The sequence below is a fragment of the Crocodylus porosus genome, unplaced genomic scaffold (genome assembly GCF_001723895.1).
Source record: "Crocodylus porosus isolate Cpor-Errol unplaced genomic scaffold, CroPor_comp1, whole genome shotgun sequence".
NCBI classification, from domain to species: Eukaryota; Metazoa; Chordata; order Crocodylia; family Crocodylidae; genus Crocodylus; species Crocodylus porosus.
Genome location: NW_017728949.1, coordinates 17,013,400 through 17,027,655, shown reverse-complemented (window position 1 = coordinate 17,027,655; position 14,256 = coordinate 17,013,400). Strand labels below are relative to the sequence as shown.

General features: G+C 45.6%; 1 protein-coding gene across 1 annotated transcript in view; it reads left to right on the top strand.

Annotated features, from left to right (window-relative positions):
* The window catches only part of ASB18 (ankyrin repeat and SOCS box containing 18), a 37,464-nt gene that overhangs the window by 2,678 nt on the left and 20,530 nt on the right, over nucleotides 1-14,256 (top strand). Inside the window, exon 2 of the mRNA XM_019553620.1 lies at nucleotides 4,488-4,755. Within this exon, the coding sequence (XP_019409165.1) occupies nucleotides 4,488-4,755 (268 nt within the window). The remainder of the gene's footprint in view (nucleotides 1-4,487; nucleotides 4,756-14,256) is intronic.

The following is a 14,256-nucleotide window of genomic DNA, read 5'->3' as shown; positions in this document are numbered from 1 at the left end:
TGTGCTTATGCAAATTCTCACTGGCAGAACCAGGATAAAACAAACATCTCAGGGGTTCAACAGCCTAAATCATTCTCAAAAACAACACATGAGAGCCTAAAGCACTTGGCATATTAGAGGTTTATAGTGCTTACTCTCAAACAGTCCCATTTGGCTAGATGGTGCTGTTTTGCATGGCAGAGAGGAATAAAAGGATGCAGAACTGCACTGCAGAAGGTGGCACCCTGCAAACACTGCATCTTGGAAAAGGGGAAGGTTTCCTGGGACTCTGCAGTGCATAGGGAAAAGGAAGTCTGTGATCTGTTGTACCGGACTGGAAGCACAGCATTTCACACCTGTGCTGGTTTTGCCTATTCTTAGCCAGAGCCCACCTTAGGGATAATGGTGCCCTGGACAAACTCCTGTTTTGGCACCCCTCCTCCCCTCCCAAGTCAGTGGTGCTGCTGCAGGCAGACACAGGCATGAGGGGCATGGGGCACAGTCCAGTGGGGAGGTGGAGTGGCATGGTGCGCCAGGCAGGCAGACAGGCACTGCTGCTGCCACCCACACTCCCCTGCCCAGCTCCTCCTGAACAGCGGCTGGAGGTGGGAGCAGGCCAGGCTGGGCACTGCTCCTCCTGCTAGTGTGGAGATCAGCCAGGGCAGGCTGGGGCAGAGCGCTGCTGTGAGCGTGGGCTACTCATACTTGCGTGTCCGCATGGGCCGCTCATACGTGTGTGTGTGCGTGGCGCGCCTCCTGACTACAGTGCCCTGGGTGGTCGCCAGTGCTGCCTACCCCTAAGGCTGGCCCTGCTGTTGGCCCATGGAATTGCATGGTAATTCAGAACTGCATGATATGCTCATGGTACTGCAGACATGCTCCCTCGCAGCCCGCTTTGAAACCTGAAACACTAAGGAGGGTCTGCGAAAGGTAGGGAGCGCTCTCTATACCCTATTTCCCTCCTACTGTTCCCCTAGTTTAGCCTATGATGAACAATGGACCATGCCCAGTACTGAAGCAGGTTAAAAAAAACAAAAAACAACTTTGACCTAATTATTTCATGGTCAGAAAAGAGAGTTTCATTGAAATCAGTTGTCTTCCCCTGCTGAAAGACATAGGGCTGAAATTTTCCACCAAGGGAAAGGGGGAGGAAGGGAGGGAAGGAAATCAAACTAAATATTTTGCCTCAGGTCAGCATAAATCTTTACTTCTGCCTGATTGGCCACAATGCCCCATGGGAAAAGATGTTCTGTACACTTTGTGGCCCTGTTCTCCACCGTGGACCAAGCTCACTGGCTGTACGACACCTTCCATAACAATGCACTACCAGTTGCACTAATCCCCTCTCATTTTTGTTGGTTTGTCTGAAAGGCAACAATGCATTTCCAAAAACAGCAATCAAGATTCTCATAGCAGCTTTAAACTGTGCTTTGACCACAATGACAAGATGCTGAAAACCATCTTGGGCCAAAGTCAGAGGGAACAAAATAAGGCAGCAAAGGAGAATTATAGAAAGTCCCCATGTAACTTTGCTAGTTATACTTCTTAAACTCTTTTTATGGCATAGTATATTATCCTTTGCAAAGAACTCTAAATATATAAAATAAGACCAAATCCTGCATTCTCTACTAAACCCTCGTTTGGGAAAAACTCCTGATGAAGTTTATGGAGATTTTGCCTTCATGGAGACTGGAATCCTACCTCAGCAAGGCATTTAAATAGTAATTAGCTGCTGCATAGCACTTTTTAATTAGTCAGTCTCAAAGCAGATAGATAGGCACTATTATTTCCCCTCCCATTTTACAGATTGGACAACTGAGGCACAAAGCAAGAAAGGGGATTAAATAAGTTCATCCAGGAAGCCAGTGAAAAAAGCCAGCAAAGATTGGTTGGTTTCAGCTTAGCAAAAGAATTTAGATGGTCAGTAGAGTGCCACCAGGCCATACCCTGGGGGCATAGGTACACGTAAATGTTTGCCTAACTCTAAGTAAGTGAAGCTGAACCCAGTAGACCTATTCACCTGCTAGAATTTAGGCACATGCTTCAACAGAGCTTAATAAAACAGGGTAGGATTTTCTAAGAATTTAAGTGAAAATGCTTCCATAAAGCCAATGTAAAAATGGGAATAAATCCTTGTAGGTTAATAAATGAACATTTAACTACACTTATTATTACATTGTCTCTAACAAGAATTCTGAACAAACATTAACCACCCATGGACAGGTGAATAAAAACACTACTTGTTAACAATGTGCCACCCCTCAGAGTCACACTTACTCAACCATAATTGAGATCAGGCCCTATCCTACTAACAGCTAACAGAAATGTCCCTTTAGCTCAAGTGGCAGGGGGTATACTTCTGAAGCAGAGAGATTTGAAGTCTCTCTCAGCCGGTGCCATGAAGTTCTAGGTGTCAGGGATTTGTGAGTGGTGTCAGAAATAAGATTTGAACCAAATCCCAGATGTCTGAGGGGTGAGATTTATCTAGTCAGTTCTTTAAACACTTCCTGGAGAAAGTATGTGTCACAGTGAGTCCACACATTCTCCCTACTGTGTGTTTGTCACTGTACTGTATTGAATGGACTCAGTAATGTTCATCTGAGTTTCATAAGCTCTATAGCACTAATAAGTGTTCTCCACGATCCCAAGCCACAGGAAAAGCTGGGACAAAACCCCCCAAATAGAAAGTCAAAAGAAAAAAAATATATAAGCATCTCCTTCAAAACTTTGTTGTGAATCAATATCATCCGTCCTCCCTATAATGAAGCAGCTTGGTACATATTGGGTCTATAATTGAAGATAAGGGGAATAAAAACATTTTCAGGGTTTGGGCATGCACAAAGGCAACGAGGCTATTCATACAGATAAAGGTACTGCTCTGGGACACAGGAGACTGGGGTTCACTTCCTGGCTTTCCAGGAGACTTCTTGTATGCCCTTGAGCAAGTCATTCTCTTTCTGCCCAGGTCCTCAGTGCAAAAAAGGGATGATGCTTCCCTTAGCACCTCACAGAGGTGCTGTGAAAAGGAAGTTACTACATGTTTGGGAGGCACTAGGATACCACCAACATGCTGCGATAAAGGTATTCGTGTTCTGACCCGGACCAATGCTCTGATTTGCAAAGGGCTTGGCCTACTGTGTGTAATGGCGTCTTGATCTACAGGGAGTGTGTGGACATAAAGCAAGCGGGGAGAGGGAGGAAGGAAGAGTAGAAGAAAACAGCTGGTACATCTGATCACTATAGAACTGGGATGCAGCAGAGCCAGCCTACCTGAATGGACTATGAACAGCTCAAGAAGGGAATTTTCAGTGGGACCAATGCTGTCATTGCAAGGGCAGCTGCCATGACCAGTCCAAAAGAACATCAAATCCGTACTTTGGCTCAGGCACCGTCCATACCTAACTATTGCAGACATTTTCCCAGTAAGCTACACATTCAGGGACAAGTCCAGGCTCCCAACAGGTTACAAATCTGTATTAGATGCAGGTAGGTAATTAATGAGCAGCCTTTTAAAACATCGCAGCATGGGGCTCAGGGGAAGAAGTTAAGTCTGTGAATAAGATACCCTTTGCGGCTCATTACAGGCACGATATCGATTCTTCCATCATTATAAGAAGGTATTCCTGCCATATGAAATCCTGTCCATTGATGTGTATTCACTGGGGAATTTTTATTCCCCTACAGCCACCATTGCACAGAGTGGCTAACAGCCTTAAACAGGCCTTTTGAAACCCCCAAAGTTTTCAGAGAGATAAAAACATGCAGTGTACTGCTCTGATTTATTCAGGGAGAAAGCAATGGCTACACACACACGCATACACACACCCCCCACTAAAAAGCAGAATGAAATAAATCAGACTTTTGTGGAATAAGGAGCCAGTAATTCTGTTCAAGAGCAAAGTGCATTAAAGAGCTGCTAAAACCCTGGCATTTTCTGCTGGTCGAAACTTTCCCAAAACACCCTCTGCATGCGCTGTGTGCCAGGCTTACACATATCAAGCCTGTTTGGTCTGCATTTGAACCACTGAAGCTCCCACTGCTGAAAGTTTTAACACTTACTAGATGTCATGTACAGGGCCAGGTACAAACATTACACTTTTATCAGTATAAGTGATTGGAAACTCATCTATATCCATAAAAGAACAGAAGTTCGGTACATATAGACATAGACAGTCCAAGATTAGCATTCCCCGCCCCCGCCTCCACCCCACCACCAAAGGGCACATGTGTATTCTGTTCACAGGAGAGAAAGACTTTTTGGCATTTCCATCTACTATGGAACTCAATTCTTTATCTGTTGGTTTCCACTAAAATATGTATGAACAGGGCTGTGTAAACACTAATGGAGTCAGGCTTATGTCGGTGATAAAGGAAGTACTGATTTTGAAGAGGGCAGGCAGGTTGGGTCACTTAAAATTAAAAGTTTTACCTCTGGTCCCACAGAACTCAATTCTCAGGAGTCCCAGTCCTGTGGCTTAACCACCTGTCTTCTCTTTTCTGCCCTATAGGCTTATGGTCCCTAGAGTACAAAAGGGAGTTGACCACCCCACTGTGTATTGCTGCCAGCCATGGGCACACAACCTGCCTACGTCACCTGCTCTTTTGGAGGGCAGACCCCAACCTGGCTCCAGGAGGCCTGAGTGCTCTGCATGAGGCCTGTGCAGGGGGCCACACAGACTGCGTGGAGCTGCTACTGGAGCACAAAGCCAACCCCAACCTCCTGAGTGATGAAGGCTTGGCACCACTTCACCTGTGCACCAAACAGAACACACTGGGGTAAGAGAGCCCACCCCAGGCAACCTGTACACCTAACCCCCTTCTTCTTCCTCATACTAACATCACATCCCTTTTACTTGCAGTTTAGATTTAATGGTCTCTGTCCTAGCTTCCTTTTCACCTTCTAATGTACCAGCCCATGGACAGGGATAATCCTGCCTCAGGCAAGGGGTTGAACTACTGAAGTCCTATAGAAGTCCCTTCAAGCCCTACTTCTCTATGATTCTACGATCAGTTCTTCCATACGAGGGCTTCATCCATATTGTATTAAATCCCATAAAAAGACGTCCATGATGTTTTGGATTAGACCCTGTATAGTAGGCCTGTGCGAAGCAGCTAGTATTCGCTTTGGATTCGGCCAATTCGGGAGACAGTGATGCAAATCACTGTCCCAAATCGATTTGGCCGCTGCCAAATTAGCTGAATCAGACAGGCGTCATCCCCTGCCCACTCTACAAGCCCCGTCAATGGCTGCCCCACCTGGCCCCAGCCTCCCGGTTCTTTAAAAAAAAAAAAAGTTCTCACTCAGAGCAGGCGGGAGGGTGTGCTGCATGGGGGGGGCTCTGCCATGAGCCTCTCAGCCCCTGCCTGCTCTCCCCCACTCCCCTATGGCTGCCCCACCTGGCCCCAGCCTCCCGGTTCTTTAAAAAAAAAAAAAGTTCTCACTCAGAGCAGGCGGGAGGGTGTGCTGCATGGGGGGGGCTCTGCCATGAGCCTCTCAGCCCCTGCCTGCTCTCCCCCACTCCCCTATGGCTGCCCCACCTGGCCCTGCTCCCCGCTCTTTAAAAAAAAGCCCCACACTCACTGGCTGCTGCAGCCAGGAGTCCCAACAGCTGCTGCAGCAGCCAGTGAGTGGGGGTTTGGGGTTTTTTTTGAGCCAGGAACTGGGGCCGGGCTGGGAGAGCAGGCAGGGGATGGGGCCTCACAGGGGTCCCCCCTACTCCAACCACCTCTCCCCCATCCCCTGCTTATCAGCACAGAGTCCAGGTCCAGCTCCCTGCAGTGGCGAGCAGGGACTGCCGAAATCTCTGAAGCTCTCTGAATCTTTTCCGAACTGACTGGGAGAGCTTTGAATCAATTCAGACCTTCTTATTGGTCTCCTGATTCAATTCAGATTTGGAGATTCAGCCGCTGAATCAGGCTGAATCTCCTCCGAAAGGACTCAGCACCTGAAGCTTCGCACAGCCCTACTGTTTAGCATCTTGGACCTCTTGCAGCACTACCCGGTCCCATAATAATAGTAAATTTATGGATGTCAGAAAAACTTGCATCCAAATGGTATCTTCTTATTCAGCAGAATGTACCCCTTTTTGTACACAGTGTCATCCTCTTACTTTGTTAGCAACTGGAACAAGTTTTCACTGCTTTTAGCCCTATAAAACCAAGAGGAGATGGAGCTAGACTAGAGCCTAGTCTGGCTGATTTCTAGTTGTAAAACCTCCAAGGTAAATGCACCAATGCATACACCAAAATAATAACTTAACTGCTATCCCTTAGGGACAGGAACTGACGCACCAGCAATGGCTAGATTTTTCAGGTTGCTCTTAGACTAGCAAAGTTGATTTGGATGGAGCACATGTAAGCAAAGCCTGGAAATGTTTGCATCCTCCCATAAAATGAGTCTGATTTTTCTCATCTTGGATAAAGGAAAATTGCAAAGCTGTCTCCATGAGAGAGCATAGTACAAGTGTGGGGTTCTCTGTTGTGTTAGCTTTGCTACAGAATGTTAGTAATCATATCAGTTTTGAAATCATTCAAGTGCCAAGCATATTAAATAATCTTAATAGCTATAAGTTGCATATACCAGTCACAGAATAAAAAACACACAGGGGACCCCCACTGCCAAGTATTGTGGCTTTCATTGGTTTGATATTCAATGGACATGCAAAACAAAGAAGTTAAATGTCAAGGGAATAAGATCTGAGAGTAGCAAGTGTAACCCAAGTGGTACTCAGGTATATGCCCCTCTCCAAATGAAAGGATGTTAACCAGGTACAAATGCACTGTTGGAAAAGTAACTGCCCTGCTGCATGCAGCTTTCCTCCCCCTCCCGATAGAGAAAAGCCAGAACACGTTTTGGGATTTAACTATATACAGACTTTATATATATATATGTATGAACTACAGCTATAGATATTTACAGAACTAATGAAATGCTCTATATACAGGCAAGAGGTCAGAAAGACAAAGCAGGGGGGTTCACAGAACAAAATGCAGTCTTACGCTCTAAGGTATGAAGTTACAAAGCAATGAGGTGCAGAGCTCACAGAGAGGTGCAGGGTTTTCCTAAACCAAAGTTAACACTCTGCCCAAGTGCAACTGTGGACATCCGAAAGGAACTACCCCAGGGATAAGAAAAGGCAAAAGAAAGAAAAGAGCAGTACCCTAAGGTCCAAAGCGGGTATCATAACTCTGCCCAGCTCACCCAGGCCCTGACCTGCAAGCCTTTTCCGTTGGGGTGTCTCCCCAGCTGGGGACACCAAGAGTGGGGTAGGCCTCCCTCCCCGTGGGAACCCCATTCCCCAGATTACTCACAACTTCTCCTGACACTGATGACGCAGCACCCGTCTCCTGTACGAGTTATCTGTGTAGGCATCAATGCCACAGTCAACTAATTTTTTGATGAGTATGGGCTGAGCAACAGTGTCAAAGCCCTTCTTAAAGTCCAGAAAGAATACATCCACCATGACACCTGCATCCAAGGATTTTGTGACCTGGTCATAGAAGGCCACCAGGTTGGTCTGACAGGACCTGCCTCTAATGAACCCATGTTGGTTGCCCCTAAGCATAATCTCCCCTGCTGGTCCCTTGCAGATGTGTTTTTGGATAATTTTCTCAAAGCACTTCCCCAGGACTGAGGTAAGACTAATGGGCCTATAGTTTCCTGGATTCTCCTTCATCCCTTTTTTGAAAACGGGGCCACACTGGCCCTTTTCCAATCCTCTGGCACCTCACCAGAGCACCACAAGTGCTCATAGAGCTGTGCCAGTGGTCCTGCAATGGCCTCTGGCAATTCCCTCAGCACCCTTGGGTGGAGATCATCTGGACCTGCTGATTTGAAGACCTCCAGTCCCACCAGAAGTTCCCTGACCAGGTCCTCTCTGACCTTGGGCCCGGCTGTGCCTCTCCTGAGTTCATCCAGGATCCCGGTGTGGGGGATGTCCCAGTCCCTGCTCAGCAATATGGAGGCAAAGAATTTGTTAAAGAGGTCAGCTTTATCTTCTGATGCAACCACCAGATTGCCAAGTGTGTCCTGCAAGGGGCCCACATTACCCAGTGCCTTCTTTTTCCTCCCTATGTATTAAAAAAGGACTTCTTGTTGTTTTTGATCCGGGTCACTAGTCCCAGTTCTGTGTCCACCTTAGCCTTCCTAACAGCTCCCCTCTGCCCCTCCATGCACTGGGTGCCCTGCTTCATGCAGGGGTTGGAGGACCAAGCTGCTGCCTGCTTGGTCTGCTCCTGGACCCTCTGTGCACTGGCTGTGCACCAACACCACACTCACGTGTGGCAGGGCTAGGGGACAGAGCTGCTTGACACTCTCCGTTCAACAAGTCATCTTCTGGGCTATTCTGGAGCAACTGCTCCACCCCGCTGGCCAGCTCTGCCAGCTTTTCTTTCGCCCTCTTCTTCATCCCTCAACACAGTCACCATGTGCTGGGTACACTGCCTTTTTTATTCCCTCCAGAGGCTCCACCCCCATATTGGAAATGGACCAATCCATTTGTGTGTGGGGGGGGGGGGTTATTTTCACTTAAAAAAATAAAAACCTTTTCTTGATCTCAATTCTCCCTCTCCCTTATTCCTGACTTGCTTGCTGGAATTATTCCACTAACATCAGTGCAGCTGCACTGGTAGCGAACTGGTAACAACAGAGGGGAAATTAGGACATGGGTGCCCGTAGACATGCAGGGATGCTGCTCTGATGCACTGTAATTACAACACATCGGACCGGAGCGTGCCAATTAGCGCATTCCATCAGCCTCCGTATCTCGCGTATTCCGTGTCCCTGCGCTTCAAAATGGTGGCAGGGGCGTTTTAACTAAAAGCTTGTTCAACGAGCCCTGGTTACAGTGCCCCCGCTGTCATTTTGAAATGTGAAATGCTGAATATACAAGATGCTGCGGGCACTTTATTAGAGTGACTGTCAGAGCCACTCTAATTAAAGCACCCACACACATACTCCCAGAGCACATGTAAAGACATGTAAAGCACATGGACTTCAGAAAGACCTTTTGCCTAAAGACTACTTATTACATTGGTACCTTATTAGTCTTCAAAAAGGACAAGTATTTAAGGAGTTTAAAAAGACCTGTTTTATAAAAGCAGTTCTTGCCACATGATAATGACAAAGCATTACCTGTCTTTTACTAATGAAGAGAGAATTTGGCAAGAATTTCTGTTTCCTTTATTCTCGCATAGTGACTCTGTTTCTCCTGCCTAGACCCTTGCCCACATTCTTGCTCTTTAGCTTATGACTACAAGATACAAAACAACACACATGTATCTTTACATCCTTCCCTCTACCTTTCTCCACTCCTCCCAGAGTCTCAAAAAAACTCCTTAACCAGAATAAATATTTCCAGAAGTCTAGATCTGATCACACTTTTAAACCAAGGGTCCTTCTCTCCAGTTGACTCCTAGGAATTCTCAGATTCCAGGAGGTGTACACCCTTCTCCTATAGCTCTAAAACTCTTCACAACAGGATTTTCCTCCCTTCATCAAGGCAAAGATGTGAGCAACACCACAAAGCAGATCACATGACTATCCAGCTGAGGTTAGAGCCAGGTGAGGATTCTGCTACTTAATGTGTAAGGAGAACTGCACTTATTCTCATCTGGTATAATCATAGATGAGACAGAGAGAAAACAGCCATATTCAGTAGCTGTAACCCACTGATGAGCATTGTAAGTCTGTTCTGGCCAAGCCTACAGATCCCCCCCCCAACTATAGGACCTCAGCTCTTTGGGTTAAGCTGTAGCAATCTGTGCTTTTTATCGACTCTGGAGCTCACAGATTCAGCCCTCAGTGTGTTGGCCAAGACAGTGGCCACCCCACAGCTATTTGCACAGAGGCCCCAGAGACAGGAATCCACAGAGCAGAGGCAGTGATGGTAGAGAGCAGCCACATCCTTCATCTCCCAAGGGTAGATAAAGGACCAGCACAGTCTGCAACATGACAGGTGAGGGCTACAGCTTGCACATGATGAGGATGCCATGAAATGTGCCGATTAACATGGTGCTACCAGGGAGCCCCATGGAGGGTTTTGAGACATCCTTCTCTAATGGGCTATTTATTTTCCTTTGGGTATAATCATCGAAACACTGCAAGCACACTCCTGGCACTGAATTCCTTTAGGCATGGGGGAGCCCTGTGTGTAGATGGAGATGTTAGAAGAATTCAGAAGAGGTTATCTCTTTGTCTTGCATCAAGGACTACGCTGATTCTAGTCCCACTTGGAAACAAAGTAAGGGAACCTCAGGAAGTGTGTGTATCTGCCCCTTGTTAGAGCAGAAGAGATGTCATGGCTTAAGACATTAGTACAAATGTTATTAATGCTAGCTGTGATTTGTGACTAGTTTCAGCCCAGTATGACTTTAAGTGACTGAATCATTAAACCTTGGAAATCAGGTTTTTAAAAGGCTAGACTACCTTGATATCCTAGTAACATTGCTTACAGCTGTAGTGAACTTAGTTGCCTGCCAGTTTAAATGAAAGGCCACCCTTGATTCAGACCTTTCCCTTTAAACAGACAGAGAGGCTAAACAGAACTAGGTTGTGAATCCAAGATAACACTACAGAACAAAAGTATTACAGGCCAGATGTTAGATACTTTGCAAGTAAAGTTCCATAAAAAAGCAGCTGCAAGCTGAGGGAGACAGTTTTCAAATGTAAATATCTCAGGCATTTTATATAAATGCTAGTCTTTGCAGACCAATAAAAATTAAACCAAATCACATACTTGAATACTTGAACAACTCAGTGGTGCAGCTCATGCACAACAAAAATAAAAAATTATATTACAAAAGAGAGGTGGGTTAAAATGGGGTTTTTTGGCCTCACTGAATCCTAACAGCTAATTCAGGACTCAGTTTTCCCCATTCACCTCTAAGTTTCTTTTTTAAGCACACAAAAGCTAAAGCCTAACCTCAAAACCCCTGGCCTAAATAATAATAATAATAATAATAATAATTCTTAGCCTTAGACTTGCAAAAATCATTAACTTTTATTTGTCTAGACACTCAATCCACTCTTTATGCAACCCCATAAAAATATTAGTGGAAGAAGATGGCAATTGTGTTATTTCTGGTCTTAAACATAAAAAGGATCCTTCACCCCCTCCATAAAAATGAATGGGATTTTGCAAGGGTTATTTTTAACCAGTCTCCCACTTAAAAATACCTTTCCTGATATACACGTTTTTGCAGAAATGAGGGGGGAAAAATAAATAGAGTGTGAGCTGCCAACCTGTAATACAACTATCACACAGATGCAACGTGGAAACAGCTGTGTTATAAGCCCTTGAATATTGGGGCTTTATAATGGAAATGCTGACAGACCCTTAACTACAGCAGCGCTACGGGTGATTCTACAATAACTAAGCCAACTACCTTGAAGGATCAAAAATTAATAGACATTTCAGACAGGTTTTGAGGTTTCGACCAGTGCTTTTCAATTGCAAAGACTTTTGCTAAAGTTAGACACTGAGGAGGTCACACTTTAGGTACCATAAACATTTCCTCTTTGATTAGGGGAGACTACTTTCCTGATTTTTTTTTTTTTTAAGTAGTAGATTTTAGGTCATCCTTAATTTTTTACTGACAATAAAGAGCAGGTCATTGACCTACATAGAGAGCTATTTTATTTTTCTCCCTCTTGATAACAATGGCCAGAACACCTATGTGTCGGGTTCTTCTGTATTCCCGTATAGTCGGAAATTCACCATGGGGGCAGGACTTAAAACCTTTGAGCCTCTGAGTGACTGGGATAAAAAAAAATTATCTGGGCTTCCTTCCAGCCATTTGAGCTTCAGAATCCATGAGAATTCAACAAAAAGGATATCAGAGCTTTAATCTACGAGCTTTTTGAAGAGATTTAAAAAAAAAAAGTTCCAGTAAAGTTCACTCTTACCTTCTTCACTTTAGGAGCCATGCATGCCAACTTCGCCCTATTTAGTAGAGTTCCTCTCCTTGACCTCTTTTTTACAGCAGAGATAATTAACATGGTGGGGTAAGACGAGTCTCTAAATTCACTACACTCTGTCTCTTGCTTTTTTGCTAAAGCTGGAATGATTAAAGGAGAATCACTTTTTTGAGACTAAAATCGAGGGGGAGAAAAGGTTCTCAACTTTGTCCGTGGCACCAGGCAAAAATAAAAACAGGATCCCAGAAAGAGTCAGGTGGTGTAGGACATCTGAAACATCTACTGAGATCTGTGGAAAACTGCTATCCACTTCAGGCTGAGATGGAGCGGCATTTGCAGAAACTTAATCATGGTCATTTTCAAATAAAGGATGACTTTTAATGGATGTATTATTCCAGGTAAACCTACCTGTAGGGCTAGGTCTTCCATTCATACACCTGTGACTTCCACAATGAAGGGGGGGGCGGTGGGGAAGACTGTGTTGTGGCTGTATCTCACCCTATCCTTTTGTTTCTCAAGGAGCTCCACAAGCTAGAGACCAGTGAGAGGACAGTGTAGAGCAGAGACATTTCTGCTCCTCATACCAGTATGCCAGCTGTCCCCTTCAGTTTCCAGGCTGTAATACATTCTGGAAACCCCCCCATGGCACTAGGAGACCTGACAATTCAAGTGCAGTGAGAATCACTCTCAGAAGGAGCAGCTAAGGACAGGACAATCAGCTATAGGTCCTCTGTCATAGTGGAGGGGGTCTCCTGAGGATCCATGAGGTTGGAAAGGTCACAGCCTCCAAAAACCACAATACATGTAAGCACCCTTTTAAGCAGCAGGGGTAATATCAGGGATATCCCAGGGCTTTTCCCTTCTCCTGGATCTTGTTAGATTTTCTTTTTAGAAAGGGTGATGTGGCCCAAAGTAAGTAGTCAACAAGCACCACGGGGCTCCACGAATGAGTGGAAAACACCACCACAAGAGAACTCAAGACCTCGTTGTGCCAGGCACCATGTAAGCATTTATCCAAAGAATCCAACACAGCCCCATAGAATTTAGTCCAACTTAAGTGACATAGAAAAGGGGAAAAGACAGTTAAGTGAATACAGTATTTAGGTACACATGTACACACACACTTCCTCAAATTAAGCACCAGCTTTCATCATGTACCTCTCAGGTAAACACTAATTGATAGATTTCCGATGGGTATCTTGGCAGAACAAAAGGTACTGGTTTCACTAATCAGTTCAGAAAGGAGTAGTATTGCCAACCTCAAGCATTAAAAAAAAATCAGTCAGCCCTAACAGTTTTAATTTGCTCCCTGGTTTGAGCTTTCAGAGTTCACAATTTCTAGCTTTTTCTGTACAACCATAAGGGATAGAAATATCCTGTAATTTGTGTTAGGATTTCCCTGTAGTACAATGACTCTTCAACAGTAGTTCTCAACCTTTTTTAGATTTAAGGCAGATTTCCGTAGCTTTTGTGAACTGAGCAGTAGGGCTATAGGAAGCTTTGGTCACTGATTAACTCTGGCAGAGATTCAGCCCAATTTGGTGGCCAAACCTCCAAATCCAAATTTAATCAGGAGACCCTTTAATCTCTCCGAACCAAATCAGAAGCCTCCAAATCAATTTGGAGAGATTCAGAAACATTTGGCAATTCAGACACAGACAGTTTTAAAAGTTTTTTCTACATAACTCTAGGTAGCAGGTGGCTGTGAAAGCTGTGGTGCTGGGGCACATGGAGCGTCCCACAGAAACACAGGGTGGCCCCAGCGTGCTCAGCAGCAGACCTGGAAGTGGTCCAGAAGCTCTTCTGGTCCACTTCCGGGTCCATCGGGGAGTGTGCTGGGGCCCCCCTGCCCCCCTGGTTCAGTGACTGGTGCCTCCTGGGTCTCTGGGGGGCACCTGAGGTCCCCCCCGTGGCCGATCACCAAGCTACAGTGGGGGGTCCCTCCAGCAAGTACTTCTGGTCCACTTCCAGGTTCATCGCTGAGCATGCAGGCCCCCCCCTTCCCCCGCCCCCGCTCCTGTCGGGCATTCCATCCATCCCAGTATCACAGCATTCACAGCCTGCACCTGGTACTTTGAGGTACATATTAAAAAAAAATTTAAAGCTGTGTCTATGGCTGAATCGCTGAATCTCCAAATCAGCATCGACTCTTCAGATTCGTATTCGGCCAAATCAGGGACAGTGATCTGAATCACTGTCCCCAGTTCAGGCCAAATCCAAATCGAATAGGGCCCGTTTCGCTCACCCCTACTGAGCAGTACCCCATGTCAGAAGCTAATTTGTTTAGTACAGTTCTCACCTCCTTGTAGAGAAGCCAGGCAGGGAGAAGCCTGAACCTGTCATAGTTTCATAGTTTCTAG